Genomic DNA, 23,283 nt, shown 5'->3' with positions numbered 1-23,283 from the left:
CGAGCCCAGCATTCTCTTACGTCACTCGGAGGCGCCGGAAGTTGGGGTGCGCAGTACCCCGGAGGCCCGCTTGACTGCAAGTGGCTGTTCGCTGAGGGACACGGGCAGCCATGGTCTCAGACGGTGAGGGCTGCGATGGCGGGATCCGGACCCCGGGGCTGAGCAGACTTTACCCGGCCAGGACCGGCCAAATGGAGTATCAATATATTCTGGGGGCTGGGTGGAGCTTGTTTGGTCTTTAGAGGAGTAGCGAATGTACTCATTCAGTAAATATTTTTGGAGCGCCTCTTGTGTGCCCGGCGTTATTTCATGCCCTGGGAGATACATAGAGAACGTTACAGACTCGTGGAGGTTACCGTCTAGTGAGCGAGACAGACAGTAGGCAAGTAAATAAAAATAATTTCGAAGGGTGACAAGAGCTGTGACGACAATATAAAGTGATGATGGGGTCGATTGTGATTAGGAGATGATCAAGAAGGAGCTGCTTTCGATAGGGGTCCAGGGAAGACCAGTGATATTGAAACTAAGACTTGAGTGACTTTATAAAGACCCTGTGGCAAGTTGAGCCACTACATCGCAATGGGAAGACGGAAAGGGGGCACCCGGGGGGTAGAGGAAGGTGGAGAGACTTTCGTTCATACATTAAGCTACCAGTTATAGAGCCTGATATCTTAAAGGGAGAAAAAAGGCCAGGGTGGTGGGAGTAGGGTGGGCTAGAAGGATGAGATCAGGGAGCTAGCCAGGTGCAGGGCCCTTGTGGGGCTTGATCTCTATTTTAAGTGTAATACAAAGCCATTTTAGGGCTTTAAGCAAGGTAGGTTTACTATCTGATTTACGATTTTTTTTTTTTTTTGGCCACGCAGTATTTTGCGGGATCTTAGTTCCCCGACCAGGGATAGAACCTGTGCTCCCTGCAGTGGAATCGTGGAGTCCTAACCACTGGACCTCCAGGGAAGTCCCTGATTTATGATTTTAAAAGATTACTTTGGCTGCTGTGTGGGAAATGGACTGCGGAGAGCAAGAGTAGAAATAGGTCCTTTCAGAGGCCATAACAATTGTGCACGCATCCTTCATCTGTTTTAATCAATATCACAGCCCTGCGAGGGACGCAGACCTTGTATGGCCCCTGTCTACAAATGCGGAGGTAGAGACCCAAAGAAGGAGATTCATAGGGACATTCCATGTGTATATGGATACACACCTCTCCTGACAGGCGGCACTTTCTGTTTTTCTCAGGCTTGATAGTAGCAAGGAAGGCCCTGAGAGTTGGGAGGTGGGACCTGATGGAGAATAAGGCCAAAGGCTTTTGGGTAGAGGAGTGAGGGCCTGTGGGAGACACAATTAAGTGCCTCTTCTGTGCCAGGCACTTTCTTCCGTGATTTATGCAACATTACGTTATTCATTCCTCATTCTTTGAGGAGTCCACGGTTTAGGGCAGAGCTGGGAAGAGAGATCAGAAACACAGCTAAGTGTAAAATGAGGTAGTGAGTGCTGTCATGAGAAGAGAAGTGATGCTGTTGGTGTTCAGAAGTAGGCAGTGGGGCTTTGAAAAGCCACAGTCATTAGAGTCAAGCAGATCTGTCTTCAAAGTTGGGTGTTAGCTTTGCTACTTGCTAGCAGGCCATGTGACTTAGAGCACGTTACTTTCTCTTGCAAAAGAGAAATACCATGTTTCCCCTAATCTAATAGTACTGATTATGAAATGTGCTTTTATTTTATTTAATATACCACTAAGAGAAAATAAAATGTGATCAGTCATAAGGGTAAGATACCTCAGTTCAGCATCTGTCAAACTTAAAAAAAAAAAAAAAGAAAAGGAAAGAAAGGAAGGAGTACATCTTATAAGTGGTGAAAGATAGCAAAAGATAGCAATAAGTCCCTTGCTGAGTTGTCAGCATGGGATGGGATGATAGGATTACATGTGCCGCACCTGATGCAGAGGGGCTGAGATTTCCAGTCTCCTGAGATGGGGGAGCCAGGACCTGTCGGAAGACCTAGGGAGGACTTCTGGGTGAAGACGTAGCATTGGTTTGGGGCCTTAGAGAGTAAATAGGATTTGGGTATGTAAGCAGACATCAAAGATGGGGTGGGATTATCCTGATATAGGGAACAGGGAACTGGAGGGTGGAAAGTATGGGGGCAGGAAAGGCATTGTTGCTTTTTGCTATTAAATGAACATCCTGGGTTTTTCGTAACAGTGTGTGCTTATGGGTTCATATGTCTGTCACCTCAGAATGTAGGCTCCTTGAGGGCTTGGACTCAGTATCCTCAACACCTATCCCCAACACCTAACACTGGTACTTAGTGTAGATGTTTGTTGAATGAATATAATATAATAATATGTTAAGTTAGCCTCTTTAGTTGTGTCTGTCACTTTGTAGAGAGTAGCCTAATTTTTTTCACAGTAAAATCTTGACATAGCAAGTGCTTTCCACTCTGGTTTTCACCTGTCTTTTCTTTTTTTTTGGCCTCACGGTTTATGGGATTTAAGTTCCCCGACTAGGGATCGAACCTGGGCCCTCTGTAGTGAGAGCTCGGAGTCCTAACCACTGGATTGCCAGGGAATTCCCCTCGTTTTCACCTTTTAAAGATTGGTTCCTAAGTATAATTGGCCTTGCTGCTAGGTGATTTGTTGGACTTGGAGCCAAACTGATTCTGTGTCTCCCTTTAAATCTACCCCCCCCCCCGCCATTCCATGCCTGAAATTCTACTAGTGATTCTAACTACTGGTTAATCAGTGCTTTCTGTCCTTGACCAGCCATTTAAAATGCATATGTCTTTGGATTCATAAAATAGATACTTATTGATCATCCACCACATGCTAGGCATTGTGCTCGGAGCAGAGGATAAGCAGTGACAAAAGAAACAAAAATCCCCCCTCACAAAGCTTACATTCTAGTGCATGAAAGGTACAGATGTACAGGAGGCAAGCAAGAGCTTGCTAAGGGCCCCCAGAGCTTTAAATCTTTAAAAGAACTTGGCTTTGTGTTAATTTCATGATTGTAGGATGATAAACATGTAAAGGCATGTAGTGGTTCTTGCTCTGGATCTAATTTACAAATCGAGAATGTTAGCTTTGTTTCACTTTTATGAGGCTAATGTTTTTTATTTTTTGTTAATATTTTCAGAAGATGAATTGAATCTTCTGGTTATCATAGTTGATACCAACCCAATTTGGTGGGGAAAGCAAGCATTAAAGGAATCTCAGGTAAGATTGCTTGAGAAGGCTTTTGGATAATTCTGGTTTGACTGAGTATATGTTTATGTTGCCTTTTTATTAAGGTATAATTTACATATCATAAAATTCACCCATTATAATGTACAGTTCAGTGTTTTTTTAAAGTAAAAATCGCAGTAAAGTTGTTTAACCATCACCACAATTCCATTTTAGAACATTTCTATTTCCCCCAAAAGTTCCCTTGTGCCTGTTTGCAGTCACTGCTTCTACCCCCTAGTTGTAGGCAACCACTGATCTACTCTATGTTGACTTTCCTGGACATTTCATATATCGATTCCATATAATATGTAGTCTTTTTTAAAAAACACTTTCTATTTTGAAATATATTGTTTTGAAATAGTTACAGACTCACAGGAAATTATAAAAGTGGTACAGACAGGTCCTGTGTGCCCTGGCTTCAGCGTCTCCCAGTAGTAACATCTTATATAACTGTAGTGCAATAGCGAAACCAGGAAATTGACATCAGTACCATCTACAGCCTTTATTCAAATCACAGCAGTTTTGCATCCACTTGTGTGTGTATGTTTAGTACTTGCAGTCTTATCACATGTAAGATTTGTGTAACCCCAACCAGAATCAAGATACAGAGCTGGAAAAAAATAAAAAATAAAAAGATACAGAGCTGTTTCATCGCACAGGAGCTCCCTGGTGGGGGCATCCTTCACGGTTGCTGTAACTTTCTAGTCCCTGGTACTAATCTACTAATCTGTTCTTCATCTCTAGAATTTTGTTATGTAAATAGATCAGACAGTATGCAACCTTTGAGACTGGCTTTTTTTCACTCAGCATAATGCCCGTGATCTATTCAAGTTGTTCCATGTACAAAAGTTTCTCCTCTTTATTGCTGAGTAGTAGCCCATGGTGTGATGTACCATAGTTTGTATAATCATTCACCTATCAAAGCACATTTGGGTGGTTTCCAATTTTTGGCTATTACATAAAAAGCTGCTCTGAAAATCTATATACAGGTTTTTGTGTGGATGTAAGCTTTCATTTCTCTGGGATAAATGCCCAGAAGTGCAACTGCTGGGTCGTATGTTAATCACATGTTTGATTTTATAAGAAACTGCTTTACTGTTTTCCAGAGTGGCTATACCATTTTACATTCCCACCAGCAAAGTATGAGAGGTCCAGTTCTTTGTATCTTTACCAGCATTTGCTGTTGTGACTTTTTTATGTTAGCTGTTGTTATTATTAGCCGCACCTTGCAGCATGCAGGATTTTAGTTCCTCAACCAGGAATTGAACCTGGGCCCTCAGCAGTGAAAGCGCAGAGTCCTAACCACAGGACCGCCAAGGAATTTGCTCATTAGCGTTTTATCGGTTTTCATCAGACAAGTTTTGTAGATTTATACCTAAATACATGTTTTTTAGCAATTGTAAATGAGTAGTATGTTTCAAATTTTGGTTGCCACCTGTTTAATATTAGTATATAGAAATATGATTGATTTTTGTGTGTTGCTCCTATATGCTGGGACTTTGCTTAACTTATTTATTAGTCCTAGCAGTGTTTTTTTTTTTTTTTGTGGTACGCGGGCCTCTCAATGTTGTGGCCTCTCCCGTTGTGGAGCACAGGCTCCAGATGTGCAGGCTCAGCAGCCATGGCTCACGGGCCCAGCCGCTTCTCAGCATGTGGGATCTTCCCAGACTGGGGCACGAACCCGTGTCCCCTGCATCGCCAGGTGGACTCCCAGCCACTGTGCCACCAGGGAAGCCCCCCTAGCAGTGTTTTTGTAGATTCCTTGGGATTTTCTAAATAGACAGTCATGTCATCTGCAAGTAGGCACAGTTTTATTTTTTTCCTTTCCAATGCACATACCTTTTATTTTTTTCTCTTGCTTTATTGTACTAATAAGACTTACAGTACTACATTCAGGAAGAGTGGTGAGAGTGGACATCCTTACCTTGCTCCTGATCTTAGAGGGAAGCATTCAGTCTTTCATTGTTAAGTATGGTGTAATTTGTAGCTTTGTTTTGTAGATGCTCTTCATCAAGTTCAGGAAGTTCTCTTCCTAGTTTTGCTTGGAGATTTTTATCATGAACGGATGTTAAGTTTTGTCAAATGATCTTTCTGCATCAATTAATGATTTTTCTCTTTAGCCTGTCAATATGGTGGATTACACTGATTGATTTTCAAATATCGAACCAGCTTTGCATTCCCAGAATAAACCCCACTTGGATTCAGTTTTTATTTATTTTATGATAGATGCTGGTCTGTAGTGTTTTTTTTCTTTTTTGTACTGTGTTTGGCTGATTTTGGCTTAAGGGTGATACTGGCTTCATAAAATGAATTGGGAAGCGTTCTCTTCCGTTTTCTGGAAGAGATCATTTAGAGTTGGTATCAGTTCTTTAAACTTTTGGTATAGTTCTCCAATGAAATTGTCTGGACCTGGAGATTGCTTTTTGGTGAAGTTTTAAACTATGAATTAAATTTCTTTAATAGTAATTAAACTATTTGAATGATTTTTTCATATTGGGTGAGTTTTGGTAATAGGTAGTCTTTTGATTTTGGCTTTTTTCACTTAGCATAATATTTTTGAGGTTCATCCATGTTGTAGCATATATTGGTGGTTCCTTTTTATTACTGAACAGTATTTTATAGTATGAATATACCTCTTGCTTCCCTGGTGGCGCAGTGGTTGAGAGTCCGCCTGCTTATGCAGGGGACATGGGTTCGTGCCCCGGTCCAGGAAGATCCCACATGCCGCGGAGTGGCTGGGCCCGTGAGCCATGGCCGCTGAGCCTGCATGTCCGGAGCCTGTGCTCCGCAACGGGAGAGGCCACAACAGTGAGAGGCCCACGTACCACAAAAAAAAAAAGAAAAAAAAGCTGCTTTGAATGAATATACCTCTTGTTTATCTGTTCACAGACGTTTAGATTGTTCCCCCTTTTTGACTATTATGAATAATGCTGGTAATTCACAAACAGGTCTTTGTATGAGCATATGTTCGCATTTCTCTTGAATAGTTAGAGACCTATGAGTTGAATTACTGGGTAATATGGTAAGTTTAGACTGAACTTTTTAAGACGTTGCCAAACTTTTCAAAAGTTGGTACACCCTGGGACTTCCCTGGTGGTGCAGTGGTTAAGAATTCACCTGCCAATGCAGGGGACACGGGTTCGAGCCTTGGTTCAGGAAGATCCCACATGCTGCAGAGCAACAAAGACTGTGCACCACAACTACTGAGCCCGTGAGCCACAACTACTGAAGCCCACGCACCTAGAGCTGGTGCCCCGCAACAAGAGAAGCCACCACGATGAGAAGCCCATGCACTGCAATGAAGAGTAGCCCCCACTCGCCACAACTAGAGAAAGCCAGCCCACAGCAACGAAGACCCAACGCAGCCAAAAAATAAAATAAATAAATGAAATAAAATAAAAAGAAGTGGCCAAAAAAAAAAAAGTTGGTACACTCTTCTCCATTCCCATCAGAAATGTATGAGAGTTCCAGTCTTTTCTTCACGTCCTTGCTGACACTTGTCTGTCTTTTTGATTATAGTCATTCTAGTGTAGGTGGTAATATCTCATTGTGGTTTTAATTTGCATTTCCCTAATGACTAATGATGTTGAGTCTTTCGTTTGTAGGCTTATTAGCCATCCATATATTTTCTTTGGTGAAATTTGTATTCAAATATTTTGCCCAATTTAAAAATTTTTAAGTTGGACATTTTCTGAATGGTGTCTTTTTAAAAAATAACTTTATCAAGCCAGAGTTGACATACAATGAGCTGCACATGTTTAAATTGTTTACTTTGTTATGTTTTAAGTGTTTAATTTGTTATGTTTTCACTTATGTATACATTCATGAAATTATCACCACAATCAAAATAATGAACATGTAGATCCGTGAATCACCCCCAAAGTTTCTTCCTGTTCCTTTGAATTCATCCCACCCACCTCTCTGCCTGTCCCCTCCCGAGGCAACCAGTGATCTGCTTTCTGTCACTATAGATTAGTTTGCATATTTTAGGTATTTATATGTATGGAATCAAAGAGTTTTTTGTTTTTTTTTTGTTTTTTTTTCTTTTTTGGTCTGGTGTTTTCACTCAGCATAATTATTTTGAAATTTGTCCATGTTGCTACATGCATCAGTAGTTCATTTCTTTTTATTGCTGAGTAGAATTCCATTGTACAGCTAGACCAGTATATCACTGCATATTACCATATTCTCCAGGAAGACTGTCTTATTTTGAACTCTCATCAGTGGTGTATGAGGATTCTGGGTTTTTTTTTTTTTTTTGGTACCAACACAAGATGCTCTGTTTCCTTATTTTATCTTTTGCCAGTATGATGTACCAAAATGATCTCAATTTGCTTTTCGTATATTTAATGGTCCTTTGTATTTCTCCTCTGGGGCATTGCCCATTTTTCTCTTTGCATATTCCTTTTATTTATTTGTTTTTAATGGCTTGTGGACACTCTTTATATTAAAGGTTAACTCATCTGTCATACGTTGCAATTATTTTTTTCCAGTTTGTAATTTGCCTCTCACTTTTTTTTTTTTTTGCGGTACGCGGGCCTCTCGCTGTTGTGGCCTCTCCCCTTGCGGAGCACAGGCTCTGGACGCGCAGGCTCAGAGGCCATGGGTCACGGGCCCAGCCGCTCCACGGCATGTAGGATCTTCCCAGACCGGGGCACGAACCCGCGTCCCCTGCATCGGCAGGCGGACTCTCAACCACTACGCCACCAGGGAAGCCCTCACTTTTTTTGTTTAGTCTTTTTTTTTGCCATACAGAAATTTTAATAGGTTTGTTTTACATTTTCAAAAATAGAATGAGTGAAATTTATCAGTTTTATTTTCTGCTTGAAGTATTTCTTTAAGAGAAACATGCTTTATTACATGATTATAAAAATATCCACCTGTGATTTTTTAGTAATATTAGTACTTGTCGGAATGTAAACTCCATGAAAGAAGGGGTCTTCGCCTGGCACATAATAGGTGCTCAGGATACTTAATGAATGAATTCAGAAGTTTTACAATTACCAATTTAATCAGTATATATTAATTGTCTATTCCATGTGTAGCAATAGTTTGCTAGTAATTTTATCATAGAAGTTGTGATATGTTTGCTATTCCCTGAATGTTATGCAGAAAACATTTGTGGAATATTGTAGTGATGTAGAATTGGTTTCATAAGTAAAATTAGAAAACTATAGTTTCTTTTTTTCAGGTTTATCCATATTTTTGCTATGAATATATTTATTTATGAATAAATAGGTTGTATCAATTAACAGTATAACAGCTGGAAAAATAACAGTGAAAATGAATGTCTTTGCATATGATTTCTTGTCTCAGTTGGAATTTTTGTCTTTCTTGGGTTTATATTTCAAATTGGACTGTTTTCATTATCGTGGAGGATGAAAACGCAGCAGGTAGACAGTTATGTAAGGGAGGAGAAAAAGTAAGGGCAATTCTCTATAACCAGTATTAGTAAAGATTGATGCTACTGACTAAATTATATTTAGGTCATCTCTAGCACAAATCAGTCATCATGTTTATAAAAAAGGACCATATCTCCTTACTTCCCCAGTTCAATCCCATCCCCCAACAGCAATTCTTCCTTCATTTTGCTCTGCTCCGTGGGATCTGACCTACCATGTGTTGTTTTTCTAAGCAAGTCAGAAATGGGCAAGTCTGTGCTGTTCAGTATTGGAAAACTGTAGGTTTCAAATGTTTTTGCTTATGACTTTGGAGGGGGGGAGCTCCAGAGCAAATTTTTAGAAGTGAATAATTGTCTAAAATTTAAATGAAATCTTAATCATTTCAAGACCTGACATAGCTATTTGGATAGCTAATTTACCTTTCTTTTGTCTTCTGTTTTTCAACAGTTTACTTTATCAAAATGCATAGATGCAGTGATGGTGCTAGGAAATTCTCATTTATTCATGAATCGTTCCAACAAACTTGCTGTGATAGCAAGTCACATTCAAGAAAGGTATGACCATTATGATTACTCTTCCTGTTCAGTGCTTAGGGACCCTTGTACCAGATATTACTGGGGTAGATAAATATACCTCAAATAATAAACTAGTAGTAGGTAAGAATTTGGTATGAAGCATTTCAAGAGACGGTAACCCAGTACCTTCTTTATTCTTCTCGTTTTTTAAGAAAACAGTGGAATCATCAAGATATTCTGTGGTGGTAGACTCATGTTTGCCCACTTGCCTATTTTCTGCATTCTTTAAAACTGAAATTTATTATGGAATCTTGAGAGTCTGGAATTGGTGTGGTTTTTGTTATGTGTGTTGGATTTCACTTTGATGTTTAGTGAGGGCTTCAAGTCCTGGTGTAACTAGGTTCTTTTTGGTGTTTTGTTTTTCTGTTTCAGCCGATTCTTATATCCTGGAAAGAATGGCAGACTCGGAGACTTCTTTGGAGACCCTGGCAACGCTTCTTCTGAATTTACTCCCTCAGGAAGCAAAGACGGAAAATATGAGTTGCTAACAGCAGCAAATGAAGTTATTGTTGAAGAGATCAAAGATCTAATGACCAAGAGTAACTGCTTTCAGCTTTTTTTTTTCTTCCATTATTGCTGTTTGCAAGTGGAGTTGAGTGTGGAGGTCCTTGAGGCTTTGAGTCCAAAACTTTGAGGATCTCGATACTATTTACTTCATTCTCTCTTTTCTTTTAAAAAATCTTTTCCATCAAAGCCTGTGCATTAGCTGCTTGACCTCTGCAGCATTGACCCTGTTCGCCATCCTCCGCTTCTTAAAATACTCTGGTTTCTGAGGATAGCCTGTTGACCTATTTTTCCTCTTTTTTGGACCATCCTTTCTTCCATTTCTGACTTTTTCTTCTTTCTTCTTAAAAATATATTCATTTTTTTATTCTGCCGGGTTATTATTTTCTCCCTCTGCGTGTTCTCATCCACTCTTGTCATTAATTATCATTTATTTATGAACACTTCCCAGTTTTTGTCTCTAATCTAACCTTTCTTTCAACTTGCAAATGTCTCCACTTAAATGTCCCACAGTCTCATTAACACGGCCCAGACCAGTTTCATTGTCTTTTCTCTCAGACCACCATTTCCATTTCCTATTTCTGTCACCCCCCCAGCCACCTGCTTTTCCAAAATTTTCTGTTTTGACTCCTTCCTCCTCATCCAACATCTAGTCAGCTATGAGATCCTATTAATCTATCCTCAGCAGTATCTCCAAAGTCTGACCCCTTATTACCTGCCATCTAGCTGAGCCTTGGCAGTGCTGACATTTTGGGCTGGGTAATTCTTTATTGTGGGGCTTTCCTGTGCTGTGAAGGATACTTAGCAGCATCCCTGGCCTCAACCAACTGGATGCTGTAATATCCCCCGGTTGTGAGAACCAAATGTCTCCTGTGGGGCACAGTTGCCCAGGTGGAGAGCCTTTGCTCTAGATCGTTGTTACTAACTTCTTAACCGACTCCTGTCTCTCTCCGTTCCAGTCTTTCTACTCAGCATCTAGAGGTATCATCTTAAATATCAGAGCTGCTCTTCCTGCCCTTAAAGACCTTTTGCTGATTCCCTGTTGCCTGCAGGCAGTGGTTTCAGTCTGTCTCCTGTGTCCAAATCACCTGTAGGGAAAAGGCAGTTCTGGAGACAGAAAGTGGATTAATGATTTCTTCTGGGGCTGGGGAGGAGCAGAGAAGTGATGGGAATGGGCCCAAGTGATCTTTCGGGGTGATGGAAATGTTCTACAGTTGGATTGTGGCGAGGATTTACATCCCTATAAATTTACTAAAAATCATTGACTTGTGTGCTTAAAAAGATAATTTTGTGATCTGTAAGTTATACCCCAATAAAAATGTTAAAAATCACCTGGAGGGCTTGTTAAAATGAAATACTGAACCCCACTCCATAGTTTCTGATTCACTGGGTTTAGGGAGGGCCCAAGAATTTGTGTTTCTATTGAGTTCCCTGGTGATATTCCTACAGCTGGTTCTCGAATCATGTTTTGAGCAACCACTGGCCCCCAGGGCAAAGTCCCAACTTCTCAGTATAGTGTTCCAGACCTTTCCTGGTCTGACCTCCCCGTGGGGTATCAGTGCTCCTGGACCAGTTGCAGGCCCTGTTCGCACAGCGTGTCAATCTGGGCTCCCCACCTTCTTGTGCTGAAGGTATAGAATTTTTATTTTTATGAGAGTGACTGTTTTTCACTCAAGTCTCCAAATAAGTTGTAAACCTTGTCGCTGCCTCCCATAGCCAGGGCACTTTCTCCAGTCCTCTTTTCACAGCTTTCCCAGGCAGGTGGGAGGCAGTGGGAAGGGCTCGGGGCCTGGCCAGGGGCCACTGTCCAGGCTGCCTGCAGTTGCACAGGGCCTGTGCTACTGCTTAGGTCATTGAGCAACCACAACCTTCCCCAGTAACACCAGGATATTTTTTATTATCTGTTTTTTATAACATAAAATTTACCATTTTAACCATTTTTAAGTGTACAGGTCAGTGGCGTTAAGTACATTCGTGCTGTTGCGCAAAATCACCACTGTCCATTTCCAGAACTGTTTCATCATCGAAAACTGAAACTTTATACCCATTAAACAACAACCCCCCATTCCTGCCCCTTCAGCCCCCAACCACCGGGGTATTTTAAATTGAGAAAATGTTTAAAAATTGCTTATCTATGTTTTTAAACCCAGTTTGAAAATGTCATCTGATTTCATTCATGAAGAAGAATGCTTTGGTTTGAAAATGATTTTAGGTCAAGAAAGGACCTAAAAATTCCCTTTTTAATGTTTTTTGTTATCTGCAGGTGACATAGAGGGTCAACATACAGAAACTCTGCTGGCAGGATCCCTTGCCAAAGCTCTTTGCTGTATCCTTTGTGTTTTAATCATTCAGAAGGTGTTTTCTTGTAATAAAGAGATCTGAACTTGTGACAGTTCTCAGAACCTTGGGTGCCCATGTTAATGGAAGGCATGTGTATTCTAAAGTGGTAGATAATCAAAAAGCAGTTTATCTTGGCTTTGACATGTTTTTAGGACAAGCTAAGAACAAGAAGACTCTAGTTTCTCCAGCATGTCTTGCTCGTAATGCATTGTCCCTCAGGATGCTTCTTTGCTTCTTATTAGACAAATTAAAAACAATATTTTTTCGTCTCTCGTGTTGGAAGCAGGGTTTGATTTAAAAAGCCATTTACTAACCCTGGGGCTTATTAAATGAGTAGCTGCTTCTCTACGGGAGAATGCATTATTTTGCACACCTTTATAAGCATTTTGATTATGTTTGTGTGATATTTTCTCAGTCTTAAGTAATTTAGTTTGTTAGTTTTGTACAATATTGAGTCTGTCCAGACCTTGATTGGGGGTGTCTGATCATCTGGGTATGCTTTTCAAATTCATTATCTCATTTGATGGTGTATTGATTTACTTGTGTTCCCAGTATTCAAATCCAGGACATGGTGGATAATCATAGAACAAGCAGGTGGATAATCAAAGAACAATCAAATCTACTAATTTTAATTTTCTGGGATAAAGATCATATTTTGGTCGGGTTACAAAGCCCACTTGATTACAGAGTTAGTAATTGGAAGCTCCCAATCAGTCTTGTTTTATGTGTTTATTGTGGGCCTTGGAGCTTTTCCTTTTTTCAGCTGGGTGGATGCTGGATTTATTTAAGTAAAATTGAGGTTATTTTTCTGTTTACTATTAGTATTTATGAAATAATATTTTTAAATTCCTTAATGCTAAGAAAATAAGACATTCATAGAATGAGCAAGGATGTTAAAGGTAGGCGCCTACATTCTTCTATGAGACTGTAATCTTTATTTTACTACTATAACTTTCAGGTACTGTTTAAAAATTGGTGAGAAAACCTTATATGTAATATGTTTAATAAGATTCAGTTAAATTGTACACTGTTTTTATCTCTTTATAGATAATCAGGAAATGAAATCAAGGATATTGGTAAGATTAAAAAGATATCAGAATGATGTTTTTATACCAGCTAAAGCCAATTAGAAAACATAATGGGAAATAAGACCCATTTATAATAGAAACAATAATTATTAAGTACCCAGAATTAATTAACAAGGAATATGTAAAATTGATTATGATGAAAAACGAAAATTCTGAGAGACATGAAATAATAAATGGAGAGCCATATTTGTTTCTTTTTAAAATTCGTACTTTATTATTTATTATTATTGTTTTTAACATCTCTGTTGCAGTATAATTGCTTTACAATGGTGTGTTAGTTTCTGCTTTATAACAAAGTGAATCAGCTATACATATACATATGTCCCCATATCTCCTCCCTCTTACGTCTTCCTCCCTCCCACCCTCCCTATCCCACTCCTCTAGGTGGACACAAAGCACCAAGCTTATCTCCCTGTGCTATGCGGCTGCTTCCCACTAGCTATCTATTTTACATTTGGTGGTATATATATGTCCATGCCACTGTCTCACTTAAAAATATGGAACGCTTCATGAATTTGCATGTCATCCTTGCGCAGGGGCCATGCTAATCTTCTCTGTATGGTTCCAATAAAATTTGTATTTTTTTTAAATTGAAGTATAGTTGACATACAATATTATTTATGTTACAGGTGTATGATACAGTGATCCACAATTTCTAAAGGTTATACTCCATTTATAGTTATTATAAAATATTGGCTATATTCCCCATATTTTTGTACAGTTGTACAGTGTATCCTTGTAGCTTATTTTATGCATAATAATTTGTACCTCTTACTACTTTACCCCTATATTGTCCCTCCCCTCTTCCCTCTGCCCACTGGTAACCACTAGTTTTTGGAGATCCATACTTTATTCTTCAATGTCAATTTTTCCAATATTAAACTGTAAGTTCAATGCAATCTCAGAATATTAATCAGATTTTTTTTTCCTGGCAGAGTGGGAGGATTTAAGAAAGTCAACAGTTTATCTGAAAGAATAAATCAATGAGAATAGCCAGGAGCTTTCTGAAAGAAAATGGTAGGCAGGAACTTGCTCCAGTTGACTTAAAGAAAGACACACAACATAAGAGTTGTGAGTTGTAAGTTTTATCCAGAGTCTTACTGAGGATTATAGCCCAGGAGACAGCCAGTCAGCTGTGAGGAAACTGCCCTAAAGAGGTAGGGGAGAAGCCAGTTTATATGTGATTTTTTGGCTAGGAAATTCATGCAGTCAAGCATATATCTTGGTAAAAGATTACTGCTAATCACGAAGAACAGATATCTCAAGTTAGTGATTTTAGTGCTTTTCTATTTCTTTTTTCAGTTCTTGTCTGCGAGGAGGCAAGAATCTGGGGTCATTGAAATTCTTCCTGAGATATGCATCTAACTATCTAAAGGCCTATTTATCCAAAGCACAGAGTCCCTCATCCTGTTTTTCATCCTGAACTCCTCTCAGGGTGCGCTGTCGGTGGGCAGCTGCAGTGAGTTACCCGTTAACCCTTGTAGAACTGGGTAGTGAGCAGTTCTCTTTGTTCTTCTTTGTGCACACTCCTTTAGGCATTAAAACACATTATAAAGCTACAGTAACTGTGGTTCTGATATAGTAGTAGGCAAACAGATAATGGAAAAGACTAGAGTCCAGAAACCAGGTACAGTGGGGTTTGACATATGATAAACGAAACACTTCAAGTTAGTGGGAGGGAAATGGATTATTCAATAAAAGGTACTGGGCCAGTTGATTGGCCATTTGCGGGAAAGCAAAGCTAGATCTCACTGCTTATACCTAAACACGTTCTAGTAAAGATCAAACATTTCAATGTAAAAATTCAAGTCATAAAAGCTCTAGAAGAAAATATCTGTTTATAGTCTTGTGTTGATGAGTATCTTGCTAAGCATGATATGAAACTTTAAAAGGAAGCGTAAGACCTCAAAAAAATAAACCCCCCAAAACAAGGATGGGAAAAAAAAAACTATTAGGAAAAAGTACTTTCAGTACAGCTACCTGACAGGATTAATGTAATATTTCTAAAATAAAAAAGAGCTCTTGTAAATTAATTTTTAAAAGTCAGGGTTGACTCTAAAGAAACAAGTGGGAAACGAGCAATCTGCAGAAGAGGAAATGAAAATGACCAGTTAGCATTTGGAAATATGGTCAGCCCTACTAGTGGTTATTCCCTTGCATCGCCCATGGGAGGATAAACTGGTACAGCTTTTCTGGAGGGCAGTTCGGTAATATGTGTCAAAATTAAATGTGCAGACACTTCAGTAATCTCACTGATGATTTTAGGAGCTAATGGGAGAGTTGTGCAAAGGGTAGATGAGAGCGTTCGTTAGAGCATTGTCTAAAACCGAGGTTTGGAAACTGCTTCAGTGTCTTCTATAGATAATTGGTTCAACGGTGGAAATCTATGAACTCAGCATGAAGGATGGTTACATCCAAATTTATTGATGTAAGATTTTCCCCCCAGATATTGTGGACTGAAAAAGCAGGTTGCAGAACACTAGATAGAGTATCATCCTGGGGGGTGTATGTGTGAGTATATATACATGGCCACGTAAGTGTTCTTTAGAAACTATTAACAAGGGTTATTTCTTGAGGGATAGGATTTGGGGGAGATTTTTGCAGTCATCTTTACAGTTTTAGGTATTATTTAATAATAACTTCAAAGACAAATTAGAGAGATGGTATTGGTTGTAATTTGTAGTATACTGTGATGACATTTGAGTGAGAATACTAGGATGTGGCTGAAAGGTATTAACATGGATGTGATTTTTAGGTTATTAAGGCTGCAGAAGACAGCACGTTGCAGTATATGAACTTCATGAATGTCATCTTTGCAGCACAGAAGCAGGTGAATTGAGAGCCTTCTTTTTGAAGAATATTGGTTCCATAATGAAGGAGTTAATTTTATTGTTTGAATGACCTACTTAGAGAGGTATCCTGACTAGATACTTATTAAGGGATAGGGAATCTGGAATCCATATTTTGTACAGTACTAGTCATTTCTGTATCTTGGGTCCTGGAGCCTTGAGAATCTGATGGGCCCCCAGAACAATCTGCTCAAGCAGTTTTGCAGATACTTTTGTGGTATTCCTGCAACCGTTTAGCCCATCCTTGGACCCCAGGCTAAGAATTCTAGGTTTTATAGTTTGCTGCATACCTTGCTTCAGTTTCTCTGTCTCTTTGCTTCAGGGAGGTCTTATAAAGATTTGATATTTTTACTTTGCAAATAACCGAAGTGTTCAGATGAGTTATCACTAATACATTTTCTTCTTTGATATGTTAAAAAAAAAAAACTTCCTTAAAACTTCAGTTTTAACCTGAAGTGCTACTATAGCCATGTAAAATATTCTCCATCTTGGAGTGGTAGCATGATATAGTGAAAAGACCATGGACTTTGGGGACAGGCAGACTGGGGGTGACAGCACTGCTTCCCCTTGGCTCTGTGACCACCGCCCGGCCAAGGCCTGGGTGCTTCAGCTGTAAAATGAAAATCAAATATCTACCTTGCAAAGTTATTCATGTTAAATGAGCCATTTTAAGAATAGAGTCTGGCATATAGTAGGTTCTCACTGTAAGGTAGTCATTGTTATTCCTATAATATTTTTTGAAATGTTCATTTCAGAATATTTTGATTGATGCCTGTGTGTTAGACTCCGATTCAGGACTCCTCCAACAGGTATATTTTATTTTATTTTTATTTTTTAAAATAAATTTATTTATTTATTTGTTTATTTTATTTTGGCTGCGTTGGGTCTTCGTTGCTGTGCATGGCCTTTCTCTAGTTGCAGCGAGCGGGGGCTATTCTTCGTTGCAGTGTGCAGGCTTCTCATTGCAGTGGCTTCTCGTTGTGGAGCATGGACTCTAGGTGCGCGGGCTTCAGTAGTTGTGGCTCGCGGGCTGTAGAGCACAGGCTCAGTAGTTGTGGTGCATGGGCTTAGTTGCTCCACGGCATGTGGGATCTTCCCGGCCCAGGGCTCGAACCTGTGTCCCCTGCATTGGCAGGCGGATTCTTAACCACTGCACCACCAGGGATGCCCAAAAGGTATATTTTAAATGAATGCTTGGTGTTGGTGGTTATGAAAGTGTGGTGTGTTCTCTTACTTTTTGTTAAATGCTTTTCATCTACCAGTCTTCACACATTTTTATTTTTTAATATTTTATTTATTTACTTATTTAGGCTGTGCCGAGTCTTAGTTGCGGCATGCGGGATCTAGTTCCCCGACCAGGGATTGAACCTGGGCCCCTGCATTGCGAGCTCGGAGCCTTACCCACTGGACCACCAGGGAAGTCCCCACACATTTTTAGGGATTAGCCTGTATGATGCTTTAGATTAGAGCACCAACATCTCTCTGGTTTCTTTGATATTTTTATTTACATTTTACACAATGATTTGATTGAATTTGTAAAAGTAATTTACACATTAAAACAAATTCAAGCAACACAGAAAAGTATTTTTTAAAAGTTAAAAAAAGGGCTTCCCTGGTGGCGCAGTGGTTGAGAGTACGCCTGCCGATGCAGGGGACACGGGTTTGTGCCCCGGCCCGGGAATGCCGCGGAGCGGCTGGGCCCGTGAGCCATGGCCGCTGAGCCTGCGCGTCTGGAGCCTGTGCTCCGCAACGGGAGAGGCCACAACGGTGAGAGGCCCACGTACCGCAAAAAAAAGAAAAAAAAAATTCCCTTCAAATCCTATCATCTGAAAGTTACTGTTGTAAGTATTAGGTGAACAGCATGACAGATCTCTCTATACATACAGATGGAAGAATAGGTCACTAAGCAAAGACTTTTATAAAAATAGGATCATATTCCAGATCTGCGCTATTCTTTATGGTAGCCATATGGCTGTTGAGCTCTTGAAATGAGTCTGATCTGAATTGAGGTGTGCATAAGTATACACACTGAATTTCAAAGACTTAGTATCGAAAAAAAACAATGTAAAATATCTCATTAATGATACTTATACTGATTACATGTTAAAATGATAACATTTTGGATATATTGAGTTAAATAAAAATGCTCTTAAAATTAATTTTATTGCTTTTTTAAAAAATAAATTTAATTTTGGCTGCATTTGGTTTTCCTTGCTGTGCACGGGCTTTCTCTAGTTGCAGCGAGCGGGGGCTACTCTTTGTTTCAGTGCGGGGGCTTCTCTTGCGGTGGCTTCTCTTGTTGCAGGGCACGGGCTCTAGGTGCGTGGGCTTTGGTAGTTGTGGCACACGGGCTCAGTAGTTGTGGCTCATGGGCTCGGGCGCAGGCTCAGTAGTTGGGGCGCACGGGCTTAGTTGCTTTGCGGCATGTGGGATCTTCCCGGATCAGGGCTTGAACCCATGTTGCCTGCATTGACAGGCGGATTCTTAACCACTGCGCCGGCAGGGAAGTCTCTTATCTCTTTATTTTTCCTTTTTTATGTGGCTAGAAAATAAAAAATTACATACGTTGCTCACATTATATTTCTGTTGGACAGCACTGTTAGATGTTACTTTTATTTTTTATTTTTATCGGAGTGTAGTTGCTTTACAATGCTGTGTTAGTTTCTACTATACAGCAAAGTGAATCAGCTATACGTATACATATATCCCCTTTTTTGGATTTCCTTCCCATTTAGGTTACCACAAAGCATTGAGTAGAGTTCCCTGTGCTATACTGTAGGTTCTCACTAGTTATCTATTTTATACATAGTATCAATAGTGTATATATGTCAGTCCCAATCTCCCAATTCATTCCACTCCCCAGATGTTCCTTTTTTTTTTTTACATTTATTTTCTTTATTTTTGGCTGCGTTGGGTCTTCGTTGCTGCACGCGGGCTTTCTCTAGCTTTGGTGAGTGGGGGCGACTTTTCATTGCGGTGCACAGGCTTCTCACTGTGGTGGCTTCTCTTGTTGCAGAGCACGGGTTCTAGGCGCGCAGGCTTCAGTATTTGCGGCACGTGGGCTCAGTAGTTGTGGCTCGCGGGCTCTAGAGTGCAGGCTCAGTGGTTGTGGCGCACAGGCTTAGTTGCTCCGTGGCATGTGGGATCTTCCCGGACCAGGACTTGAAACCGTGTCCCCAGCAAAGGCAGGCAGATTCTTAACCACCGCGCCACCAGATGTTATTTTTAATCAAAATATGAAACTGAATTTTACTTTAACTAAAAAGGGAAAAGAAAAAAAAACAGAAATAAGACTGAAGAAATTACTAAACTTTTGATAAACGTTTTTTGACTGCAAGAAATATTATTTCCTAAAAGATTAGTTAAAAGCACAAAATTGTAGAAAACTTTGAGTTTAGGTTACTGCTGGGGATGCGTGGGGAAAGGGAGATACAACCAGAAAGTACACCAGCTTCAAAGGTTCTAGAATTATCCTATTTCTTAAGCTTGATTGTAAGTGCATGGTGTTTGTTGGGAATGTGAAAAGGTACAGCCACTTTGGAATACAGTCTGAAACTTCCTCAGAAAGTTAAACATAGAATTACCAGTTGAGCCCACAATTCCATTCTTAGATATATATATTTAAGAAAAATGAAAACGTGTCCATAAAAGATACTGTACCTGAATATTCATAGCTGTGCTATTCATAATAACCCAGAAGTGGAAACAACTCAAATGCCCATCAGTAGATGAACAGATAAATAAATTGTGGTCTGTCCATGCAATGGAATATTATTTGGTCATAAAAGGGAATGAAGTACTGATACATGCTACAATATGAATATACCTTGAAAACATTATCCTAAGTGCAAGAAGTAAAAGGAAACATATTGTCTGATTCCATTTGTATGAAGTGTCCAGAATAGGCAAATCCATAGAGACAGAAAGCAGATGAGTGGTTGCCAGGGGAAAGGAGGGATGGAGAATCACTGTTAATGGGGATGGGATCTCTTTTTAGGGTGATGAAAATGTTCTGCAACTAGATAGCGGTGACAGTTGCACAACTCTGTGAATGTTCTAAAAACTAGTAAATTGTACACTTTAAAAGGGTGAGTTTAACAGCATGTGAGTTACATCTCAAACTGTTACTAAAAGACACAATGAGAATGAATAAACATGGCAAGAATAGAAATTTATCAGTAGCAAACTAACAGGAAAAAGGGCTTGTACTCTTATACTACAGTCTTCAAAGGGTGACAGGGTGTGGGCCAAGGGGAAAACGCAAGATATTTGAACATCTGAAGAGGTAGCTGCAAGTTTCTGGTCCTCCTGCACTCTGGGAAGAGATTCCCTTTTAATTTGCTGTGTCGTACCTTCCTCTCCTTTTGGAGACCTGAAGAGTTGCTGGTGAGAATGACCTCCTGCTGGAAAAGCTAAGTGAGTGCTAGTTTGGCTGAGAGCCCTTTGTCTTGCAGGCTTGTGACATCACAGGGGGACTGTACTTGAAGGTGCCTCAGATGCCCTCCCTTCTGCAGTATTTACTGGTAAGGAAATGTCAACAGTGAACCTAATGCCTTGAGTCCAGTGAGACCCCTGTTTCCTGGGGAATGAACGGGAGTAAGATGGCTGATGCCTAGTAACTGGAAGAAAGGAACAGAGGGGTGACCTAGGGAATTCGAACCTAAGGGAGTCTTTGGACCCTGTAAGCTGTATGCGGAATGTTGTATGCCTGTGTGGTGGTGCTCAATAATTGTGGAATGGCTAGAAACACATTTCTAATAGTCTATTTCTAATAGACTTTCAAGGAAAATCTAATTTAGTATTCTCAGTGTTTACTGTCTAATATCTGATATCTATGTCCTGGCTTTGGGTTGTTTTCCCTCATGTTTTAAATAAAATTTCCTTGCTTTTTTTTTAAACAGTGGGTTTTTCTTCCTGATCAAGATCAGAGGTCTCAGTTAACCCTCCCACCCCCAGTTCATGTCGACTACCGGGCTGCTTGCTTCTGCCATCGAAATCTCATTGAAATCGGCTATGTGTGTTCTGTGTGCTTGTCAAGTAAGTTCACGTAGCGCTGAGTTTTTCTATGTTGTGGAGGAGTGTGCAGAAAACATCTCCAACTGTGTGGCTGTTAGACCGTCCTGTTCATTTTTCGTTTTTTCAATTTGCAGTATTCTGCAACTTCAGTCCTATCTGCACTACATGCGAGTAAGTATCTTTGAGGCTGTGTGGCTGGCTTGCCCTTTATAGAGATTTAGAGCATTAAAAAGTATTTCCTTCTCTGTATTATTTCAGGACAGCCTTTAAGATTTCTCTCCCTCCTGTACTGAAGGCCAAGAAAAAGAAACTGAAAATGTCCGCATGACAGTAAAAATTGTTTCCCCATTACTTAGAGCTATTAATAGAAATTATATGCAGAATCATTGTTAGGAAGGCTCTGAAAAAAATAGAGATATGTGTAAGACAAATTTTAGTGAACTTTCTTATAGGAAATATACTAAAACATCATCCTCATGCCTTGCTTCTTGGGGGCTGATTTATTTGAGGGAGTCATTCTATGCAATATACCCTAAAATTTTTTCTGACTGGTTTTTGTCCAGAAATGGAGGAAGAAAGCACAAATTTGTGATTTTTTTTTTTTAAATGAGGTGATCGTTTGTCAAAGCCATTCTGTACTGACTGATTATAAGCGTCAGCACCTACCAAGTCTAGGTTCTTACCGTGAAGTGTATGATGTGAAATTTGAACACAGTGTTAGAAAAAGTGACTATTTTTGGAGTAATGGCATTAATCAAGGTGGAACATGTTACTTGAGTCAACACTTCAACAGTAGTCACATAAATAAAATCCTTGTTTTCTAGATTGAGATTTAGCTCCAGATATTAGTAGATACTTATTCTTTTGGCTGACATTAGTGCATGTCTGGTCAGAGTCACCCAAATGATAGTTTGTCACTGAATGTCTCTCAAATCTGATTTTAAGTGAGTAAGGAGACTGAGTGCAGCAGTCCGGTGGGAACTTTTTCCTTAAGAACAGTTGTGTGAAGAGCTTGTTTGTGAAAGCCAGGGTCTGGGTTCTGAGGGGGCATTTCTTGGGGAGCATGGATTCTGTACAGTGAAGTGTTGCCCTACATGGAATTCATCCCTTTTTTAATGAGGAGGGGGAAAGCATTAATACTGGAGAACTGTTCTCTAGAAGCTTTGGACTTAATACTGAAAAATTCTATAAGTGCAAAAGAAAAATTATTTGCAACAATAAAAAACTTATTTTTCTACGTAACCTTGAAGTTATTAAAAGACCTTTTAAATTCCAGCAGAGTGTAGGAAGCGTTTTTAGGAATGGTGGCCAATTTAATTTTTTTTTTTTTAAAGTAAATTGACAAAGACCTATTTGTGTATACAACCTTGTGTATAAATAAGATTTTAATTTTCTCTTGATACCATCTCAGAAACTGAGTCTCATTTAAGCAATTTGGTGTTTGGTTGGATTATTTCAAGCAGATTTTATATTCTGCATTTACAATTTTGTTAACAAATACACAAAGATTTTGGCGATCACTTTGCAAGTATTTGCTAATCTTTAAGAATCTGTTTGTCTTTTAAAAATAATATTTAATATTTCACAGCCTAACTGTGTATAATGGAGATCTCTATTTTAAGTCTAGGAAACAAAGAATCATATATCTAAATATGAATAATTTCAAAAAAAAAAATAATTTCAAACAAGCTGATAAGGTTTTTGTTATTATTATTTCATTTGACACGTTTTATGAACTGGCCTAATTCTGTTTAAATTTTATTTTTAACAGTTGTGTTTGTTGCTTATTTTGTATAAATGTTTATAATAAAATAATTTAAACTTTCATATTTGCTTATTTCCTCTCATTCGTTGTTTATTTCATGCTCATTCAATTCATCTTCAACTCTGTACTTTTTACCTGGATTTGGTCACATGTCAGACGGTTTTTCATTCAACTTTGAAGAACTTTAATTTCAAATCTTGCCAAAACTCTCACAAAAATATTGTTACAAATACTATACAATTATAGATTGGTATGAAATTTTTAACACAAGATTTCTTACACACCATACATGGATTCTCGCAGTGAATTGGTTCACCACTGCTCTGATGGCTAACAAAATGAGTGGACATTTATTGAGTGCTTACTATATGCCAGGCATTAGCCTAAGCTCATTAGATGTGCTACCTCACTTAATTCTCACACAATCCTATTTGGGAGAGACTATTATCTCCTTTTTAAAGATGAGGAAGGACTTCCCTGGTGGTCCAGTGGCTAAGACTCTATGCTCCCAATGCAGGGTTCCATCC

At 39.4% G+C, this 23,283-nt stretch overlaps 1 protein-coding gene and 1 non-coding gene across 3 annotated transcripts; one reads left to right on the top strand and one right to left on the bottom strand.

The window, feature by feature from the left end:
* Positions 1–15: 15 nt before the first annotated feature.
* GTF2H3 (general transcription factor IIH subunit 3) lies at positions 16–22,818 on the top strand. 2 transcript variants are annotated; one of them, XM_089894398.1, is made up of 14 exons: positions 101–123; positions 864–1,144; positions 3,129–3,208; positions 9,067–9,173; positions 9,567–9,733; positions 11,962–12,024; positions 12,908–12,937; positions 13,086–13,114; positions 15,882–15,956; positions 16,731–16,784; positions 20,430–20,498; positions 20,877–21,012; positions 21,126–21,162; positions 21,250–22,818. In XM_089894398.1, the coding sequence occupies exons 2-14, from the start codon at positions 1,120–1,122 to the stop codon at positions 21,317–21,319; spliced, it is 942 nt and encodes a 313-aa protein (XP_089750524.1). In that variant the 5' UTR covers positions 101–123; positions 864–1,119; the 3' UTR covers positions 21,320–22,818. The 2 variants fall into 2 exon arrangements, with proteins under 2 accessions (XP_022453717.1, XP_089750524.1); XM_022598009.3 differs by lacking the exon at positions 864–1,144 and having other exon boundaries at positions 16–123.
* On the bottom strand, positions 13,618–13,724 carry LOC115804119 (U6 spliceosomal RNA). The gene has a single exon (XR_004024971.2). It is a non-coding gene; the product is annotated as a U6 spliceosomal RNA (small nuclear RNA).
* Positions 22,819–23,283: the final 465 nt, after the last annotated feature.

Source organism: Delphinapterus leucas, chromosome 14, assembly GCF_059928025.1.
Source record: "Delphinapterus leucas isolate spDelLeu-1000000601 "Yukka" chromosome 14, BTC_Dleu_Yukka2, whole genome shotgun sequence".
Taxonomy (NCBI): Eukaryota; Metazoa; Chordata; class Mammalia; order Artiodactyla; family Monodontidae; genus Delphinapterus; species Delphinapterus leucas.
This window is presented reverse-complemented; position numbering and strand designations above follow the sequence as displayed.

Bases quoted from the DNA above. Each gene is read 5' to 3' on its own strand.
- GTF2H3 (XM_089894398.1), top strand. From the start codon at position 1,120: ATGGCCCCTGTCTACAAATGCGGAG. The intron at 1,145-3,128 runs GTAGAGACCCAA...TAATATTTTCAG, and splicing joins CCCTGTCTACAAATGCGGAG to AAGATGAATTGAATCTTCTG. The intron at 12,025-12,907 runs GTATCCTTTGTG...TAAGAAAATAAG, and splicing joins CCTTGCCAAAGCTCTTTGCT to ACATTCATAGAATGAGCAAG.